This window comes from Mchenga conophoros, linkage group LG6 (assembly GCF_057382185.1).
Source record: "Mchenga conophoros isolate Kocher_MC1m ecotype Shallow Benthic linkage group LG6, M_conophoros_male_GT1.1, whole genome shotgun sequence".
Classification (NCBI taxonomy): domain Eukaryota; kingdom Metazoa; phylum Chordata; class Actinopteri; order Cichliformes; family Cichlidae; genus Mchenga; species Mchenga conophoros.
In genome coordinates this window covers 20189428-20207224 of record NC_140531.1, presented here as the reverse complement: position 1 = coordinate 20207224, position 17797 = coordinate 20189428, and the positions used below count along the sequence as shown (strand labels likewise).

At 40.9% G+C, this 17797-nt stretch overlaps 2 protein-coding genes across 3 annotated transcripts; one reads left to right on the top strand and one right to left on the bottom strand.

Moving 5' to 3' along the window:
- Nucleotides 1–1871: 1871 nt before the first annotated feature.
- Nucleotides 1872–17173, top strand: LOC146572479 (putative E3 ubiquitin-protein ligase HERC4). Of its 2 annotated transcripts, XM_085276690.1 has the most exons (13): nucleotides 1872–2168; nucleotides 9375–9511; nucleotides 10865–11001; nucleotides 11231–11445; nucleotides 12336–12394; nucleotides 12477–12542; nucleotides 12748–12813; nucleotides 13705–13792; nucleotides 13881–14095; nucleotides 14216–14483; nucleotides 14628–14782; nucleotides 14999–15237; nucleotides 16493–17173. In XM_085276690.1, the coding sequence occupies exons 1-13, from the start codon at nucleotides 2106–2108 to the stop codon at nucleotides 16741–16743; spliced, it is 1959 nt and encodes a 652-aa protein (XP_085132816.1). In that variant the 5' UTR covers nucleotides 1872–2105; the 3' UTR covers nucleotides 16744–17173. The 2 variants fall into 2 exon arrangements, with proteins under 2 accessions (XP_085132816.1, XP_085132817.1); XM_085276691.1 differs by lacking the exon at nucleotides 1872–2168 and having other exon boundaries at nucleotides 7471–10415.
- On the bottom strand, nucleotides 5885–10056 carry LOC146572480 (uncharacterized). The gene is made up of 6 exons (XM_085276692.1): nucleotides 10015–10056; nucleotides 8630–8755; nucleotides 8380–8513; nucleotides 8108–8273; nucleotides 7627–7920; nucleotides 5885–7326 (listed from the first exon to the last, which is right to left on the bottom strand). The coding sequence occupies exons 1-6, from the start codon at nucleotides 10047–10049 to the stop codon at nucleotides 6471–6473; spliced, it is 1611 nt and encodes a 536-aa protein (XP_085132818.1). The 5' UTR covers nucleotides 10050–10056; the 3' UTR covers nucleotides 5885–6470.
- Nucleotides 17174–17797: the final 624 nt, after the last annotated feature.

The window sequence follows — 17797 nt, the reverse complement described above, 5'->3', positions numbered from 1 at the left end:
GTTCGTGGTGGATCAAAATTTGACCGTTCCCACGTGTTCATAATTCCATCGGTTTTGACAGCATCTCGCAGCTCCAGACCATGGTGGAGCCGCCGTTGTGTTTTACAGATGCCTGCAGACACTCACTGTTGTACCTCTCCTGACCTCCTGCATACATATTGATACTGATTTGAGCCATAAATTTCAAATTTGGATCCATCACTCCATAAATCCTGTTGTCACTGATTTTTAGTCCAGTTCTTGTGTAATTTGGCATACTTCAGCCTTTTCTTCCCGTTTCCCTTCCTAAAGAATGACTTCTTGGCAGCCACCTTTCCACTGAGACTATTTCTGATGAGGGTTCAATGAACTTTAAATGGATCAGATACATCCTTGTTTAATGTGTGGATGATTAATAAGTCAGCGTTAAACAACTAAAAAAACAAGTAAAAACAAAAACATTTCTCTGAAAGTTGTCAAGTACAAGGACTGGACTGAGATGTCTGAAGATAAACATTGAAAGAAAGCCTGGAGAGCTGTTATAAGATCACTTCAAAATATTACAAGACACTCTGGCCTCTTGGAAGCAAAATATAAAGAAATGAGGGGTGGCCTAAGACCTTTGCACAGTCATGGAACTCAACACATAACTTCTAAGTTTGGCTGAGCACCACATCTGGTAAAATGTTCATTAAAAATAACCCCACACATCCTGAGTATACTCCTGCTAACAAACACAGATGCGCTGCGTAAGTGACCCTTTAAAATCCACACAGTGTCTCAGTTTTTCACAACATATGAATATTACCGGTAATGAGACGTGGCCCTTGCGATCGGCATAAGCCATTGCTCATATTTAAATGCAATGATAACACAAGGAATCACGTTCTTACAGTCAGGTCAATACTGTGATTGATAGTCTAATTATACACAAACCGGGACACCAGACTTTCTGCGACCAGCTGAGGTCAGACCTGGGTGCCACCACAGATTCATTACTCAGTCAGTGAAGGCGAAGAGTTGCATGAATCAAAAGAGACTCTGAACTACTAGCAGTAATCACATGAACCTTCCCGTCATTCATCGTGTGCTCCAGAAGGCTGTTAGGCCAACCGGGCACTCCCTCTGGTTGGTTCACTGACAGAAAGCTGTCACATCAGGAAATGAGGCAGCCTTCATCATTCTGCACCCAAACAGGAAGCGCAGTTCAGGAGATTTTGAATGTGGAGTGCCGCTTAGGAATCAGACAGGTGATGAGGTCTAACAGGATCCTCGTGTGAAAGAATAGAAAGACAGCAATTACGCATGCGCAGTGTCGTTCAGAAAAGCTTTTTGGCTTGTTGAGAAAACAGAAACAGTCGGTAGTTGTAAGCGATTTTGATTAAATGCATCCACTTGTGTTTGTTTGCAAAAATTATACATATTAAGGTTTGTTTTTTTAAATAAGTATTTCCACCTGTTGAGTGCGCGTGCGCCTCAAACTTTAACAAACCACTGATTTTCTATTTTGCGCAGCTTTCTTTTTATACCCTCAGTAATTTTCACTGCTTTGTCTTTGCTGCGTGATCAACATCTACCTGGGTGGCCAACAATACACCTGCGTGTCTCAGCAGGTTCATTAAGGCATTTTCCACAGCGTGTAACGGAGCCACACGTGGAGCCTCTTCTTTCTCGTTAAGGTTCCGCAACTGAGTGGCTGCACACCACGGCTCTGTTGAGACTGCAGCGAGCGAAGGTCAGACTGCAGTGGGTGCTGTTGGTTGAGAGCCCGCTGCCTGAACTTGTGAGGGGAGGAAAGAAGAGAGAGGGGGGTGGGTGGGTAAGGGGCGGCTGTGCGCGCTCTTCCCGGCAGAGTGCGTCCCGCTCCACACGCGCGCGCGCGCGCACACTCATCGGAGTCACTCTGCTTCCAGGCATCGGGCTGCCTTCTCTCCTCCTGAATATCTCAGATGAACAGTCTGAAGGACGCCGTCAGACCTCTCCTGCCCGCGCACCTCCAGGAGGAAACAAACTGTGTGTTTGTTGTTGTTGTGTCGCTGTTTACTCCACAGTTTCCTACCCGGTGATTCTGGATTTACGGAGAATTGGAAACAGCGTGGGCGCGTAACTCCCGAAATCATGGAATTATGGATAAAGTTGATGTTGCTGTGCAGCTGCAGCTTTGGAGCAAGTGCAGACTTCGATGGCAGGTAGGGTCACGCAGGCTGAGAAACGAAGGCTTTTTGTGCGATAAGGCTGATTTTGATAAAGAACCCGTCAGAATGCGATTCATCCATTTGTGTGAAAACTGCGCCTTCGCTTCGAGGCGACACTTTGGTTGCGAGCTGCTGTGGATTATTTGAAGCTCTCCAAAACTGAAAGCATGTTGCTCCCGTGAAAGTGAGTGTCGAATCATATCAAGCGTCTTCGCTTTATTTATTTATTTTTTTAATTTCACGATCACAACTTTTATTTTCATTCAACAATGAATCCAAGTGCACCCCAAAGCGTCTTGTGCTTTTGCGCCTCTGAGCTTGGATTCTTTTGTAGCGCTGCAAAAAAAAATTGAAAACTGAAAATCGCATCTCGCCAAGCGATTCTCGTCTTGTGCAGACGTCAGGCTGATTATAAAGTGATGTGACAGCACATTGCCCGGCGATCATGTTCAAACACGAATCCCACGAAGTGTGTGAAGACGTGCCAGACCCCAAAGAATGCACGTGTCCGAGATTTCCATCTATGGCAAGCCATTAGTGCCAAAATTCGCCACTTTCCTAACCCGTTTGGTTAAGAAATGGCGTAAAAAACGCCGTTTAATTTTTCAAAACGCCGAAAAAAACGGCGTTCTGTTCCGACAAACGCCGCTTTTTCCGCCGCTCGGATGGCGCCCTGAACGCACCATCCGAGTGACGTAAAAAGCGGCGTTCAAAGACAGACGGAAACGCCGTTTTTTACGCTACTCGGCACAAAACGCCGTTTTTATGCATCTTTGAACGGCGTTTTTTACGGCGTTCTCTGCCAGCTGTAACGGCGTTTAAAACGGCGTTTTATTGAAATTATGCAGGGCACTCCCCATGGTTCCCTCATCCAATTACTTTCAACTCATTTCACCCAATCAAAGAAGAGGAAGTGCAGACCACACTAATGCATCACCGATTCACCTTGCTGCTAAGTGATTGCCTATTCAGTACCAGTGCTTGTCACAGTATTCACTTGTATTATAATCCCACTATGCATTTTGATGTGTTTAAGGCATGATCGAGCAAACAAACGACAGAATACTTTTTCTGAAACCTTAACTGTGTTACCTGTTATGGCAGCTAACAGGTAATGAGCAGAGCTAGCTCTGCTCATTTCTGAGCTTCTTTCTTATTTTCCTCTTTACTTCTCTTAACCTTTAACTTATGTTTTAGCAATCAGATCCTGCCATCTTGCATTACCGCTTCGTGCTAGTTATGTTGACTTTTCTCTTCTTTTGTCTCCACTTTTTTCACCCGTGTTTGGACACTCGGCGCATGGCTCCTTTGTTTACATTAGGGATCAGCTGTTAGCGCTGCGCCCTGCAGCTGCGCTACCGGCAGACATACCCTACATCCCCAGTGAGGGAAGAAACGGGGGTGATGTCTCCCGAGGACACCTCACACACCTTCTCTCCTTCCTGTAATCACTTTAAATGTGAGATCGCTCCCTGATATGATTGAGGAGCTAATGACGCTAACCCGGTCACAGTGGCAGTATCCCGGCACTGCCCGGTACTCCCTCTGTGAGTAGGCTGCCCGGCTTCCAGCTGCTGCGGGCGGACAAGACGAGAGACAGCGGTGAGAGGAAAGGAGGGGGGCTGGCAGTGTTTGTTAAAGACGGTTGTGGTATCTCTGGGCACATCGCTGTGAAAGAACAACTCTGCAACACAGACATTGCGCTATTAGCCGTTAGCATCCGTGGAGGTAGCCTGTGACTCTCTGTGGTCCGCAGACTGCAAACGCAATCTCCGAGAGCTCTTCTTCTAATATCAGGGGACTTTAATCATGTCTCGCTGGACTCCACACTGCCCACCTTCACCCAGTATGTGACCTGCCCCCACCGTAGGCAATAAAACATTGTACTTAATGTATGCCAATGAAAAAGTGGCATACAGTTCATCAGCTCCCCCTGCCCAGGGAAGATCGGATCGTAACCGAGTGCGTCTTGTCCCTGTGTGTGCAGCCCTTACTGTGCAGGGAGCCACTAATCACCCACGCAGTGCAGAGATGGTCCGCGGAGGGCATATAAATAAATAATAAAAGCAAGTAAATGACAGTATGCTCTTTCTGAAACAAACGGAGACCTTAACTTTTATCAAAATACCGTTTTACTCAGTTTAAAGTAATACCACTGTATAATAGCCTTCAAATTTAATAATGTTAACAGTATCTCAGGAATATTTTTGCCCTTTCAACATGCATTAAAAAAATAGATATACAGTTTTGAATCAGACCTGTATGTACGTTTTCTCAAAATTGACGTAAATAAGTAATCTCAAGAACCTGAAATAATAGTTTCCCACGTAAACTGGAGATGTCCTTGTCAATGTCATCAGAGTACTGTGGATGTCTTACACGAATTTGAAACATAAAACCAGAGTGGCACATGACAGTGTTGCACATAACATAACTAGTTTATATGACATGAAGTTATAAAAAAAAAAAAGAATCCATGTAACTTGGTAATGGCTTCTTTCTGATAACTGTCGGCTGCAGTGTGCATTATCTTGACAAAAGTATAAGATACTGAACCCACTGATATGATGTGGTGGAGGAGCACAAATACCTGGACACCCACATATATACATTTGCTGAACTGGAAGATCAAAACAGAAGCTGTACACAAGCAGTGTATGGGCAGGCTATTTTTTGTGAGCAAGCTTGTGCAGCGCACTTTGATGTGTTCTTCTTGGATCAGGAGAGCAAGCTCTGTGATTGGCTGCACTTCGGAAGCTGTGGTGGAGAGGAAGTGAGTGAACAAACTGCCATGCATCATGGATATTCCTCTCAATCCACCTCACCAGGTACTTCTCTAAAAGTGTGACTCAGGTCTGTTGCCCCAAAGGATACAGGAAATGTTAGATATTTTAGTATTTTGGGAGCATGTACTGAATACCTTTTTTGATGATATTATACAAAGGACCCTGTTTCTGCAATGCCCTTTGTTTGAACTTCATCTCCTCTTGCTGCGACCCCACAGGCAACTTCCTTTGGCCTGCTGGTCTGGAAAATCCAACAGTTCATCTATATGTAAAGAAGGCACTTAAACTGGAACAGGCATAGCTGCGTTGATCCTGCTGTGGTATAGTGGGACAGTGCATTCCTCGAGTGCACATCAAGTTTGCAGCCTGCTAAAGATCACACACCATTGATTATGTGCCTTTAGGTATATATGGTTAAACATTTCCTAATGCAAATAACTACATGCAGTATTCTACCATGTGCAAACTTATATCACTAAAGGATTCTAACTGTCTAGTGTTTAATGGACCTGTCAAAAGTATGTTGAGATTATAGAAGGCCCCTTTCAGAGCTAGGGGGAACTTCCTTATATGGTTGTAACTTGTAACTTGAAACTTGTTGACACACTTTTACCCTTCTGCCTATAAAAACCCTGCACAGAAGAATAAACTTTGAGTTGATTTTGGGAAAGCAACCTGAAGCAGTCTCTGTATCATTTTGTTCTCCCAGGCTACTCCCGGCGCTGTAACTAACCCGCTGAACGGCATACCTGAGCTTACTTTGAATAATTAATCTTATACAAAACTCTGCTTATCGCTGCCCACGTCTCGAAGGAAACTCGATCCACGGATGACCCGGAAGGAGAGATTTCTTTCAGGAAATGCACTGATTTCCATGACAGAATTCACAACAACACAGACACAGGTCGGTTCTTTGAAACGGGCGTTTATTACTTGGGCCTTCTCTCCTTGGCTTCACCATCACCAGTACGCCGATACACCATGAGAACTGGTCACAAGCGAACAGTACAAATCAATTAGCAACTTTAGAGTACACATATTAAGTCCAAACACAAATAACAACATTTCTCAAATGACAAATACCTCGTTGGCTGCTTGTCCTGAAAAGAGGTCCTTAAGTCCTTGTGTTGCTTTTTCTTTTAGTAAACTTTTAACTTAAAATCGCTTCATGAGAGACATCTGCTCCCTCGCAGTCCATGCAAAGTCTCGTGTACTCTCGTTAAGGGTATTCTCACGAGACACTAGCTCTTACACTTTACACATGTACATTTCAAATAAAGACATTTCAACACAAACTATATATATATTCATGATATTATGTAACTTATTATAAATCAGTCATCTACATCATGAAATCCACACAGAACATTTTAACAGCATTTACACCACTACTCAATGGTACATAGTAAACACGTATCATAACTTTTCACATTATATGTATCCAGTCACCTAGATATTTTGAAGTCTTTCCACTTGCTGCTATTATGTTTCAGTCATTAATTGAACTGTCTCAGTGATATGTGGAGTCCAGAAAGTATATTAAGCCAGTGATGAGCTCAATACCATGACTCCCTCTGGTGCCACTTAGTGGATTAAACAGTTCTACCACTTGCTCCATCACCATTCCGTCCAGAGTAAATTCAATGTCTGGCACAGTAATCCTCTCAGGCCAGTCGACCAGCAATCCCAGCTCATCTGTACCATGAGCAGCAGCACCACCACCAGAATCTGCACCTGAGCCCTGAGCAGCAGTCGTCTCACTCTCAGTGGCTGTCACACCACCATCAGCTGTCCCACCAATAGTCCCATCAGCAGCAGCTGCTCTGGTCTGAAAGATGTCCTGCATGGCAGTTGAGGCTCGGCCCTGTTGCTGGAGGCTGCCTCGGACAAAAATCTGTAATGGGCTCAAGTGTCTCTCTGTCCGCAAGCCATGATTGTTCCACTGTTGAGTGAAGTCTTTCAAATCTCTGTTGATCCTTGGGAGATAGATGTAATGGAGAGCCCAAAGGTGCATTTCATTGTCAATGTCAATGATGCCTTCCTCCTCCAGGTGGTGAAATAAATCACAGTACACATTGGTCATTCCTCGCCACAGATCACCCCAGAGCCTCTCAATTCTCTGATTATGGGTACTCCTTCCTCTTAGGGCACTTCCACGATCAAAGCCTCTGAAAATGTTCATCATCAGGCAGACAGCATTGTTTTCCCCTCCTCTGTCTGTCCGGACCCTCGAGGGTACACCATAGGATACCACGGCTCTGATGAAACTTGATAAAACAGTACTGCTACGGTTGTTGTTTGAGGCATGAAGGAAGACCACAAGACGACTGTATCCATCAATAGCCCCATGAATGACTATCCTCCACCTAAAACAGTGGTCCATAAGAAGAAAAATCTTATTTCTGCTTTGTTATTGAAACAATGGAAACACACACTCTTAATTGATTTACATGGCACTATTGCATGTCAAGTTTGTCTGTACGTTGCTTGCGATGTCTGTGTTCTCTCATTTTCCCCTTTAAACATAACCAGTTGTGTTAGAGGACTGCCCATCACAGGGCCTGGCTCTATTGGATGTGTCTTACTGTTCAACAGTTATATTTGATGTAATGCTGAATTTCACTTTGGTCAAAATAGGTGTTCAACAAATCAGTGTGCTTGGTTACCTTATCAGCTTGTGATTTCCATCAATGTGCCACAATGAGTTTGGACCTGCAACCTGATATGTTCTTCGTTCTGGTCTCCGCAAAACTGCTCTTATGGCAGCTGCTCCAGGATTTATCCGTAGCATGCTTGCTCGAACCCTCCTTCGCTGTACACGTAGTCCACGTACTCGCAGGGAGGCTCTGACAGCCTCAGGACCAATTTGTTCATTGCCAGCGACAATGTCCTGCACATGTTCATCCAGCGCACTGTCAGTCAGTTCCGCATACATTGATGCACGGGTGAAATTATACTGTCTGAAATCAGACAAAAAGAACACGAGTATTTTATCACTGCCATAACAACACACATCATTACTTGACTAGTTAGTGCACATTCAAATATACTAATTTTTACAATTTCACAATACCATTTAATTTGAATAAACAGTGGGTGTGTGTCACAAAAGAACTGAAAGTCACACTGGTTTCAAAAGTCACTGACCGCAGACGTCTTCGAATTGTACGAAGTGAAACATTCAAAATATCAGCCATCTGAGGTGCAGTGAATCCACATGACTTCAGGAATGAAAGCTGTTCCCGAGTGATAAGGTAAAGGGATCTGCCTCTACCTCTGTTGAAAACCACTGGTGCCTGGTATCCAAAAGAGCCTGAAAATATATAAGCGTTTGGTGTATTTGGAAAATAGGTTAAGACAGAGTCATAATTTATTTCACACTTTTGATCAGTCAAGGAATCGACACAATATGTGCTTACCTTGTTGGCCATGCTGAGTAGACAGTTCGACCTCCTGAATCAATTCAGCCAAGTCACGCAGAAGTTGATCTGCTGCAGTTACACTGATCAGTCTTCCTCTTGCCCACCGAAGGCTTCTCTGCATTGTCTCCAACCTCAAAGACATCAAAAAATTACTTCTTAATTCATGTTATATTTTCAGGCCATATTCCCCTTAAACATTTTATGCAAGTTAAAATGTTAAATGTTTTCCATCATGCTTTCATCATACCTCCTTAACGCTAACTGTAGCACATCTGGCCCAACATCGTCCATCAGCAGCCGCCGTGTACAGTCATTATGAATGTTCTTGCACCTTGAGATGAAAATCCTCCAGGCCATACTTTGTACTGTGATTCTACAAAGACAAAAATTTAAATTATTGCTTTCAACAGGTTTATATATTTAAATAAATCAAAAAATTTCATGTTAGTCTTCTGAAAATTGTGACTGAGCACTTTTGGAAACACTATGTCATCACTAAGTATTGGGACTGTGAACAGTTACAGAATGCATCTGAAATAAATGTCACATTCTAACAGGTTATAGTTCTGTTAATAGAGCTTTTGAATCTACGTTTCATACATATTCCTATCTTTAATAGCAGTATGTCAACGATGTCAACCAATATTTTCATATTTCAAACACACACCCAAGTTAAAAATTTGAATCTCCGCATCTTCTACTCAGCAGATCTGAAAAATCATTTTTGATAATGTTCCGATTCCATTGTCAAATGTTCCCATCCATGTTATTCATCTTTGTTTATTTTAAATGCTGTCATTAGTTTTTTTTTTCCAACTAATTACCAAAATGAACATGGTCTACATTGTTTTGCTCACTTAAATAAAACGACATTTTTGTATTGTACCCTGGGTTCATGAAGACCATGCTGTCTTTTAACTTTATTATTTCTTTTCTGCATATACTGACTGTTCTTTATTCATTTCTCTACTTTCTCCTCTCTTCTTCTTCAGTCAAGTTTAACGGCAGCTTGCATCCACTTTCTCCTCTCAATTCCGCTGAGATTAATTCCCGCTCTACTGTACAAGACTTGTGAATGGTTACCTGGAGGGATGTACCACTGTGAGAGGGGTGATACGGAACAGTCCAGGTGATCGCTGCTTTAATTTACCGGTCAGATATACCTAAATTGCACGTCGACATAGCTAGTGAACTGTAACTAGACCATAAATCAGTGATAACAAAAGAACATTCAATCTACTTTCTCCGGTACTTTATAGAAAAAAAATCAACATCAATTCAATGTCGGCTTTCTATCTGGGGTGGCAGTGCAGTAACGTGTAGCCTAATCCGGCTAATGTAACAAGTGATATAAAACCGTATTTTAAATAATATAAAGTGGCTAAACGGAGTACCATATTAAAGACCTTATTAACATGCCTCACCTAAAATGGCATGTTGGCAACATTCCTAACGGACAAAGGTTAGCATGACTTGTCTGTGAAGGTTCTCAGCATGACTTTTTTTTCGCTTACTACAATACAAAGCTAACATATAACATGTGCTTAAAAGGACAAAGCAATGTTTTTGAATCATCGCTTAGCTTTTAGTTAGCAAAGACGAACAATAATTGAGATTAACTAGGGTACTTACGGTGTTTTTTGTTGGCGCAGAGATTTCGCATGCATTCATCTGTATGTAGTTTGTCGCACATAGCTTGATTGAGACAACACAAATATGAGGTTGACTGTGATTGGTTAACACAAATTCTGATCACAGGTTGTGGTAAGGGGTGGATTAAAAATAAAACACAACCTTCAGTCTTGCTTATCCAATCACAAACAATGTACCTTCTCCCGCCGTACTTTGAATTTTAGGGATGCTATATATATATTTCTGCCAAGCCTTTTGGCGGACTTTTTGGGAACAGTCATGTCCGAACGGAGCGCTGCATTTCGACGGAGAGTCACTGATATCAGAGACAGAATGAATGCCCAATTTAACCGGCTACTGAATCAAGATGACAGTGAAGAGGGGACATCTCTTCTACAAAGGTGAAATGCTTTGGTGGTGGTTACTCTATTGGCAAGCTTTTAGCTTTGCGCCTTTTTTGTTTTTGCAAAAGGAAATAACTTTTACATTTTTAAATAATAAATGGCTCGTTTACTAATTATCTGTTACAATTCAACAACAAATTCTGTAATCATAAATGTCTATCCTAGATTGACGACTTCAAATGACAGTCATTTTAATCCCTGTTATGTGCATTTATGCATAAAGATTTTAGTTTATAAATGTAGCATATCCCATATTTTCAGGGAGCATTTAATTTGCGAGACAATCGAAAAATGCATGCAATAAACACCGATTGAACACTCATTCCTTACTCTGAGTGTGTTGGGTGGTTTTTTTTTCTTTTCTTTTTTTTCTTGGGGGGGGGGGGGGTGGGGGGGTGTCTCTGTGTGATTAGTTTCACTAAAATTATCTCATGGTCTAATGATAGCTTTGGAGTTTTCCGCCAACAGCACGGAGGTGGGCCAGTGCGCAGACCAAGAGGCGGGAGAACCAGACATCGCCAGTTAACGTTTAAGGTGTCAGTACTAAGGAATCCCACACTGACACACTACCGATCTCATAGGGGTAATCAATATTTATATTAATATTAATTATTTGGAGTGATGGGTTTGAAAAATGAGAACTACATCATGGTGTCAGTTGTTTACAAATTGTAGAATTTGGCATTAGATTTTTAGCACCTTTGTAATCTTTATTTCCTTGCACCAATAAGTTGATGTTGAGACACTACAATGTGACAATTTACCCTTTTCCGTTTTTAGGGAAAGCTAATTTGGTTTAAATTTGATTACAGATGCCACTCCTGCTACTCGGGTGGTCGTTCCTGTAAACCTAAATGCAGCTGAATTCAGGCAGGCACTACGGGACAATATTGCAGACATACCCTTGCAGTTCGATCTATGCAAAGTGAATGGACAGCGGCTCATTCTTCCTCTTGAAGAGGAGACGCCCCAAGAAATTAGAGCAAGAAACCTACTGGGTCGCTCCAATCTTTATATCCGTCCAAAGGTATTCAAATGTTCCACTCGGGTGGCTGATATGGCATAATTGTCACTATTACTGTAACTCAGTGGCGCTCCAGTCACCCTAGTATTGTATAAGACATCTTTAACATGTTACTGCTCAGAATAATAAATGCTGTGATTTTCCCCAAAGGATTTGAGACATTCATCTGATCACTATGCCAGATGGCTATGCTTAAATAATGCCCCGCCAATTGATTCACTGTTAATAACAGAAATGCAGTAGAGCAAGCTTCAACTGTGGTCTAACAGTATTTTAGGGTTAGGGTCATTTTGTTCTTGTAATCTTAGTTTCCTGGGTTCTGGCTTTTTCATTGTCTTTTGTTAATGTCCTTAACCTTTCCTTTATTTATTTATTTATTTTTTTCCCCCTCAGTTATCCTAAGTTCTACCTACCCAAAGTGTCACGGTCCTGAGTCTGTGGACTCGTTGTTTTTCTGTTTGTATTAGTTAGCTTTGATTTCATGATGTGTTTTGATTCTCTTGGGTTTGATTTCTGTCGCTAGTATTCCTAACTTCCTAGGTCCTGGGCATTTCTTGTGTTCTCCTTCTTAGGTCGTGGTTCTGTGTTCTGTTAGTATACAGTCGTCTCTGTCAGTGTGTCTCTTGTTCTGTCACCGTATCCCCTAGGTTAGTCCACGTCTGTTCAGTTTCCTGTTTTACTTTGAAAGTCTGTGTACTATGTCAATGTGTTGAGTTTTGCCTCGTCATGTCTGATGAGTCCCAGCTGTGCTCTCCTCCTGTTTCACATTCCCTAATCACCTCAGTATGTATTTAAGCCTTGTGTGTTTCCCTGCCAGTTGGCGCGTTGTCCTCTGTTCTTGTTTGTCATTTGTTGTTCCATTTCTTTTATATTTTAATAATCTGGTGTTTTAGATTACAGAGGCCAATGAGGACTCAACTGGTGGAGAAGTTGTGCAGTCTGAGATGGCAATGTAAGTCTTTGACAACTGCCTTTGGACTGTAGCACTGTGAATGCATTACACCCTCTCATCAACAATATTTACCATATTGCAGTGTGCTGCATGACACCGAGACACCTGACCATAGCAGGCACAATGTACAGGAGCCAGAGGTTATCAGGTAAATGGCACTTTGTTTGTTTATGAGTTGGAATTTTAATCTTAAACTATTGCACAATTTCATTAATTTTTTTGGTAAAAACTAGTTTGGTACAAACTAATTATATCATTATTATAACTTGGATCATTTTGTGTAGTCTAGATCAATAAATATCTGCATTGGGGTCCTCTTCCTGCTATGAAATATTTCTGCTATTCCTTTGCAGTGGTCTGCATGAAAACCATACAGCTCATTCTAGTAGGCATGGTCTCCAGGAACCAGAGGTTAACAGGCAAGTGGTAGTTGTTGAATAACATGCCAAAACTTAAGTGTAAACTGGAACTTATAAAGCACACACTATAGGTAAATAGACACTCAATAAGTACAATATACGGGGTGAGACCAGCGAATATTAAAATTTGAAAGGTTGCATGTATTGAACTGATAACATTTATGTGCTCTGAATATAGACCAATGGTTTAATTGCCTCATTCGGTTTCTGTTTTGCTTTTTCATGTTTTTCAGATTTGTTGATGTCATGATATTGGTATTTTTAATTGCTGAAAATGCATCGATAACACTTTAGTCAGCCTGACCATTCAGACACTTGGAACTAATCACCCAAACTATTCCCAGTAAATGGGCAGTTCCTTATGTTTCACAAAAAAAGGAAAAGAAGACACTGCTGGCCTGTGATAATCTTTTGTGCGCAGGAAAACTGCACTGTCAAAACTTGAAAGTTGCATTTTATAGTTTATTGATCCATTTTGGCAACCAATAACAAGATCCATTTTTGTTCCTTCATGCTGCTTGTCTCTCAAATTAAAAAAACAAACAAACAAACAAAACAAAAGGCCCATCTCAGTGCATGCTGGTCTTATACCAGTCTCTTAAGTTATCAAAAATAGCCCTGAAATTCTTCCTGGCGACTTGATAAGATAAACAACAAAACAATGAAGTGAGCATTAACCTACAAATAAAAAAATGATTAACCCAGAAATAGAAGTAAACTAACAACAAACTTTATATTTTAATATTTTGAAATTTGTTTAAATCCAAATGGCTCCAACAGATGCAATCAAGGACCAAATAATGTGAAATCAGATTCTTTTATCAGATGAGTCATTCCATTTCAGTATGTATACATGATATTAAAAAAATCAAATGCATTTGTTCTGTTTAGGGAAGAGTTTTACATTGACTCTGCAGAGTCAGAAGTATCAGACCTGGATGAGGCTGTCCTGGCTTCCCCTGAACAAAATGACTCGCATGTATGTCTCATGAACAACACTGCCAGAACTGCTGTGTATGTGTTTCATGTAGTCATGACCCTTCTCTCTCTCCCCCCCCCCTCTTCAGGACGAGATGGACCTTGCGACTGTGATGAAAGATTTCCAGGAAACTCATCTTGACACCAGCAATTATTGTGCAATAATAGCCCGACGTAGGAAAATCCTACATAGTGCCTGCATGGCACTTTCAAAGTCATATTTTGCCTGGCATAAATTGCCAAATATTGAATTTGTTGGTGAAATGGCCGATGATTATGGAGGCCCAAGGCGGGAATTTTTTCGGTAACCCATTCCCATCTCTCCCACACAATAATAGAATGCATGAATGTGTTTTTTGTTGTTGCAAAGATGAAATCACAATTTGACTCAATTTTTTTTATTTTTTACTATCTTTTCCTGCAGATTACTTATGGTCGAAACTCAGAATTCCCTAGGGATTTTTGAGGGGAAGCCTGGCAGTCTGTTGTTCAGCTATAGCCAGCAGTTGCTGTCAAGCAACAAGTTTTATACGGCTGGTAAACTGATTGCTTGGTCGATAGCACACAATGGGCCAGGGCCACGGTGTATCAACAGACACCTGTTCTGTATGATGTGTGGCCAGAAGACATCTCTTGATGACTTCGATGTAGAGGTCTTCATGGACGAAGACGTCAAACAGAACATAGAAAAGGTAAAACTGTGTGCATGCTGAGGTGTAATTAAATTCAGTGAAACACAATGCATAGCTTAACTCATCAGTGGAACGTCTCAAAATGTAAGTACACTTAGTGAATGCTTTAAACGTATGTATTTATGGAGGTGCCTAATTTTCAAGGTTTCCAGCTGCAGCACCCCAGAAGACCTGGCAGACTTGAAAAGTCACCTTGGGGACTGGATTGCAGGCTGTGGTATCCCTGACATCTACACTGCCACACTACTTGATGTTAAGAGGATAAGGGGCGAGATTGTATCTCATTTTGCGTTTCACAGGTGAGAATTTGTTAGAAAATTACAAAGTACTTTCCTGGTCAGTGCTCGTCTTCCCATTGTGTTCCCCCCTAATAGTTAACACTTAAACAAATCATCAATCTGCTGAGTTTATATCTGTATTGCAGTTAAGGTGGTGTTTAAATTGACAAAACTTTTTGTTTTGTTTCACAATTTTGCTATGTTGTATGAATTGAGAGTACAATCTGTGGTCAACAGGGTTGCCAGCATGATTCAGCAGTTTGTTGCCGGTATGGACTCGTGTGGTCGGTTCTGGCAAATGGTGAAGAGATGCTGGAAGCAGTTCCTTCCTGTATTTACAAATGCAGGAAATAAACTTACAAGGAACAGCTTCCAGGATCTCTTCACCATTGGATGGAGTCCAGCTGGAAGTAACAGACGTGAAGAAGAGGAAGCAACCATCTTTCAGTGGGAATGGTGGCTTATGGCCATTCAGGGTGAGTACATAGAATACAACACATGTCTTGTTTCTGTTTGAATTGCTTCAGGCATTTAATGTTAAATACAGTGTCCACAATACAAAATACAGACAACTAAATCGAAACAACACTTGGGTGCAATAAAACCTTAGAACTTTGCAAAATCCACCCCTTCTTAGAGCATATGAGGAAGTTTTTGATTATTTTACCTTTTTAGGTGAGGTATTTGAAAGGAAACCACCTACAACAAATATTTTTGGAAGATTATTTCTTTTATCCTCTGTCATCTCTACCAGATCTTGCTTGTTTAGACTGATAGATAGGATGTAATTTGATTTTCATTGTGATTTCTGGTAAAACATTAATTTTATTACATGACCGAAAACTTCTAACACTAAAATATTAAATAGTTATATTACATACTTGTATTTAAAATATGGTAAAATTTATGATTCAATTGTATTAGCACATCTGAGAATTAAGTAAATGGTAAATGGCCTGTATTTGTATAGCGCTTTACTAAAGCAGTCATCCACACATTCACACACTGGTGATGGCAGCTACATTGTAGCCACAGCCACACTGACAGAGGTGAGGCTGCCGGGCACTGGCGCCACCGGGCCCTCTGACCACCACCAGTAGGCAACGGGTAAAGTGTCTCACCCAAGGACACAACGACCGAGACTGTCCGAGCCGGGGCTCGAACCGGCAACCTTCCGATTACAAGACTCAAGACTCTTGAGCCACGATCACCCCCAGTGTTTTTGCAGTGTTTAAGATAGAATAACACAATTTGAAACTTGTCTCCCTTTGAGACAAAGGTCATTTGTTAATTAGATGCACTGCCTAACTAGAACCTTCAGGTATTACGTTGACTATAACGAAACCTCCTGTATATTAGTGTCTTAGAGTAATCGAGTGGTGCAATGACAACACCCACGCAAATGTGACATCACTAGAAAGCCAATGTACTCTTGCAAGGACAGAATGAATAACTTCTTTAAAAAAAATACACATTGCATAAACAGTCCTTGACATATAGGTCTGACTCGGAGGACAAAATTAATTTCCTGTCTTAGCAGGGCAGGATTGCTTCGAGTAATTTTTTTTTTTTTTTTTTTTTAATGCAATGCTTTGCAATAATTGTTTTGCCTAACAACCTGTTTTTGACTCCAAAATAGTCATTAACGCAACTGTTCTACTATGCAGTCAGTGTAACTGATTATAAATCTACACATTGCACCTTATTTAACACTTGTATGTATTTTAACAGAGCGAGAGGTGGACCACACATTTGAAGAGCTCCTCGTCTTTATAACTGGGGCTGACTTACTTCCACCACTGGGGTTCCCACAGTCCTGCAACATCGACTTCTACGATCAGGAGTCAGGGATGCGGCGTATCCCGTACACATCAACGTGCAGCTTATCCCTGTATCTCCCAAGAGGTGTTGCAGATGAAGATCAATTCAAAGATCTTATGAATGATGCCTTAAAAGGATCCCTGGGATTTGGAAAGGTGTAGCTGCATACATGAACTGATGCTGGGAAGCTGTGGTTAAAACCTGTGGGCTTTTGGGATGAAGTTCTTATTGTAAATGTTCTTAAAGGGGATTGCTCCTGGCACTCAGGCTTCTTAAAGATTTTACATTTTAAAGGTGTTTTTACAAATGACTGTTCATTGTGTATATAGTTATATTTATAGTCCAGTTAAGACAACTAGGGTATTCATGCATCAAGCTATGCAAAATAAGTGGTGTTCAGAAAGTTTCCAGGAAATAGTTCAAATGACAATTCATCTAGAAATATTCTTTTGAAATATTGTTGTTTATGTTCAATTATAGTACACTGCATAGAGTGGTTTTTGTTTTTTATTTTCAAGATGTACAAGAGATGCCAGACAAACTTTGAACTAAAAGACACTGACTTTTGTAAAATAAAATATTGTAATGTCAGTTCTCATGGTGTCTTGTCTATTTAAAAATTAAATTTGAGGCTTACCTGTTACTGTCAAATACTGGTATTGGGTTCCATTGACGAGGGCTATGTAGTACAATTATGTGCTTAAGTCAAGGTAAAAGGTTAAATGAATTTACCCTCATTGTTCTCAAACCAAGAACTGAAGAATCAATCTCAACTCAGAATTAAAAGTTACGAATTAATTTTACTGGTTTCGAGAACAAAGCAGTTTTAACAAACTGACTTTAAGCTCCGGCGTTAACTCTGAGATTGACACCTGGCCTTTCACTATAACCTGGTTAAAAATCAATTATGTAATTGTGGTAGACTTATGTAAGAGGCTGTAAAGCTTTTTTGTAAAAAAAAAAAAAGAATCACGTCAAGATGATGAACACTGGTATTAAAATTATATTTTATACATAAGGCAATAACTGTAATTACCAAAGTAAAAATGATTTGTTAGACTCAGTTTGTTGGTGAACGATGCTTAAAAAGTGTGTAGCAATTTGGACAGTATATCCAGTGATTGCTTTGCTTTTTCTATGGTCACGGCTTACCTACTTTATTACAGTCATTTGGCTGTACGTGAAAATATATTTAGCTAAAGTTCCTTCTGCTTG

What these genes read in the sequence shown, in the direction of transcription:
- LOC146572479 (XM_085276690.1), top strand. Translation starts at nt 2,106, where the DNA reads ATGGATAAAGTTGATGTTGCTGTGCAGCTGCAGCTTTGGAGCAAGTGC. An exon ending in AGTGCAGACTTCGATGGCAG is followed by an intron (nt 2,169 to 9,374) that starts GTAGGGTCACGC and finishes CTTCTTCTTCAG; the next exon opens with TCAAGTTTAACGGCAGCTTG. An exon ending in CAGGAGCCAGAGGTTATCAG is followed by an intron (nt 12,543 to 12,747) that starts GTAAATGGCACT and finishes ATTCCTTTGCAG; the next exon opens with TGGTCTGCATGAAAACCATA.
- LOC146572480 (XM_085276692.1), bottom strand. Translation starts at nt 10,049, where the DNA reads ATGCATGCGAAATCTCTGCGCCAACAAAAAACACC. An exon ending in CTGCGCCAACAAAAAACACC is followed by an intron (nt 8,756 to 10,014) that starts GTAAGTACCCTA and finishes TTGTCTTTGTAG; the next exon opens with AATCACAGTACAAAGTATGG. An exon ending in TACTCAGCATGGCCAACAAG is followed by an intron (nt 8,274 to 8,379) that starts GTAAGCACATAT and finishes ATATATTTTCAG; the next exon opens with GCTCTTTTGGATACCAGGCA.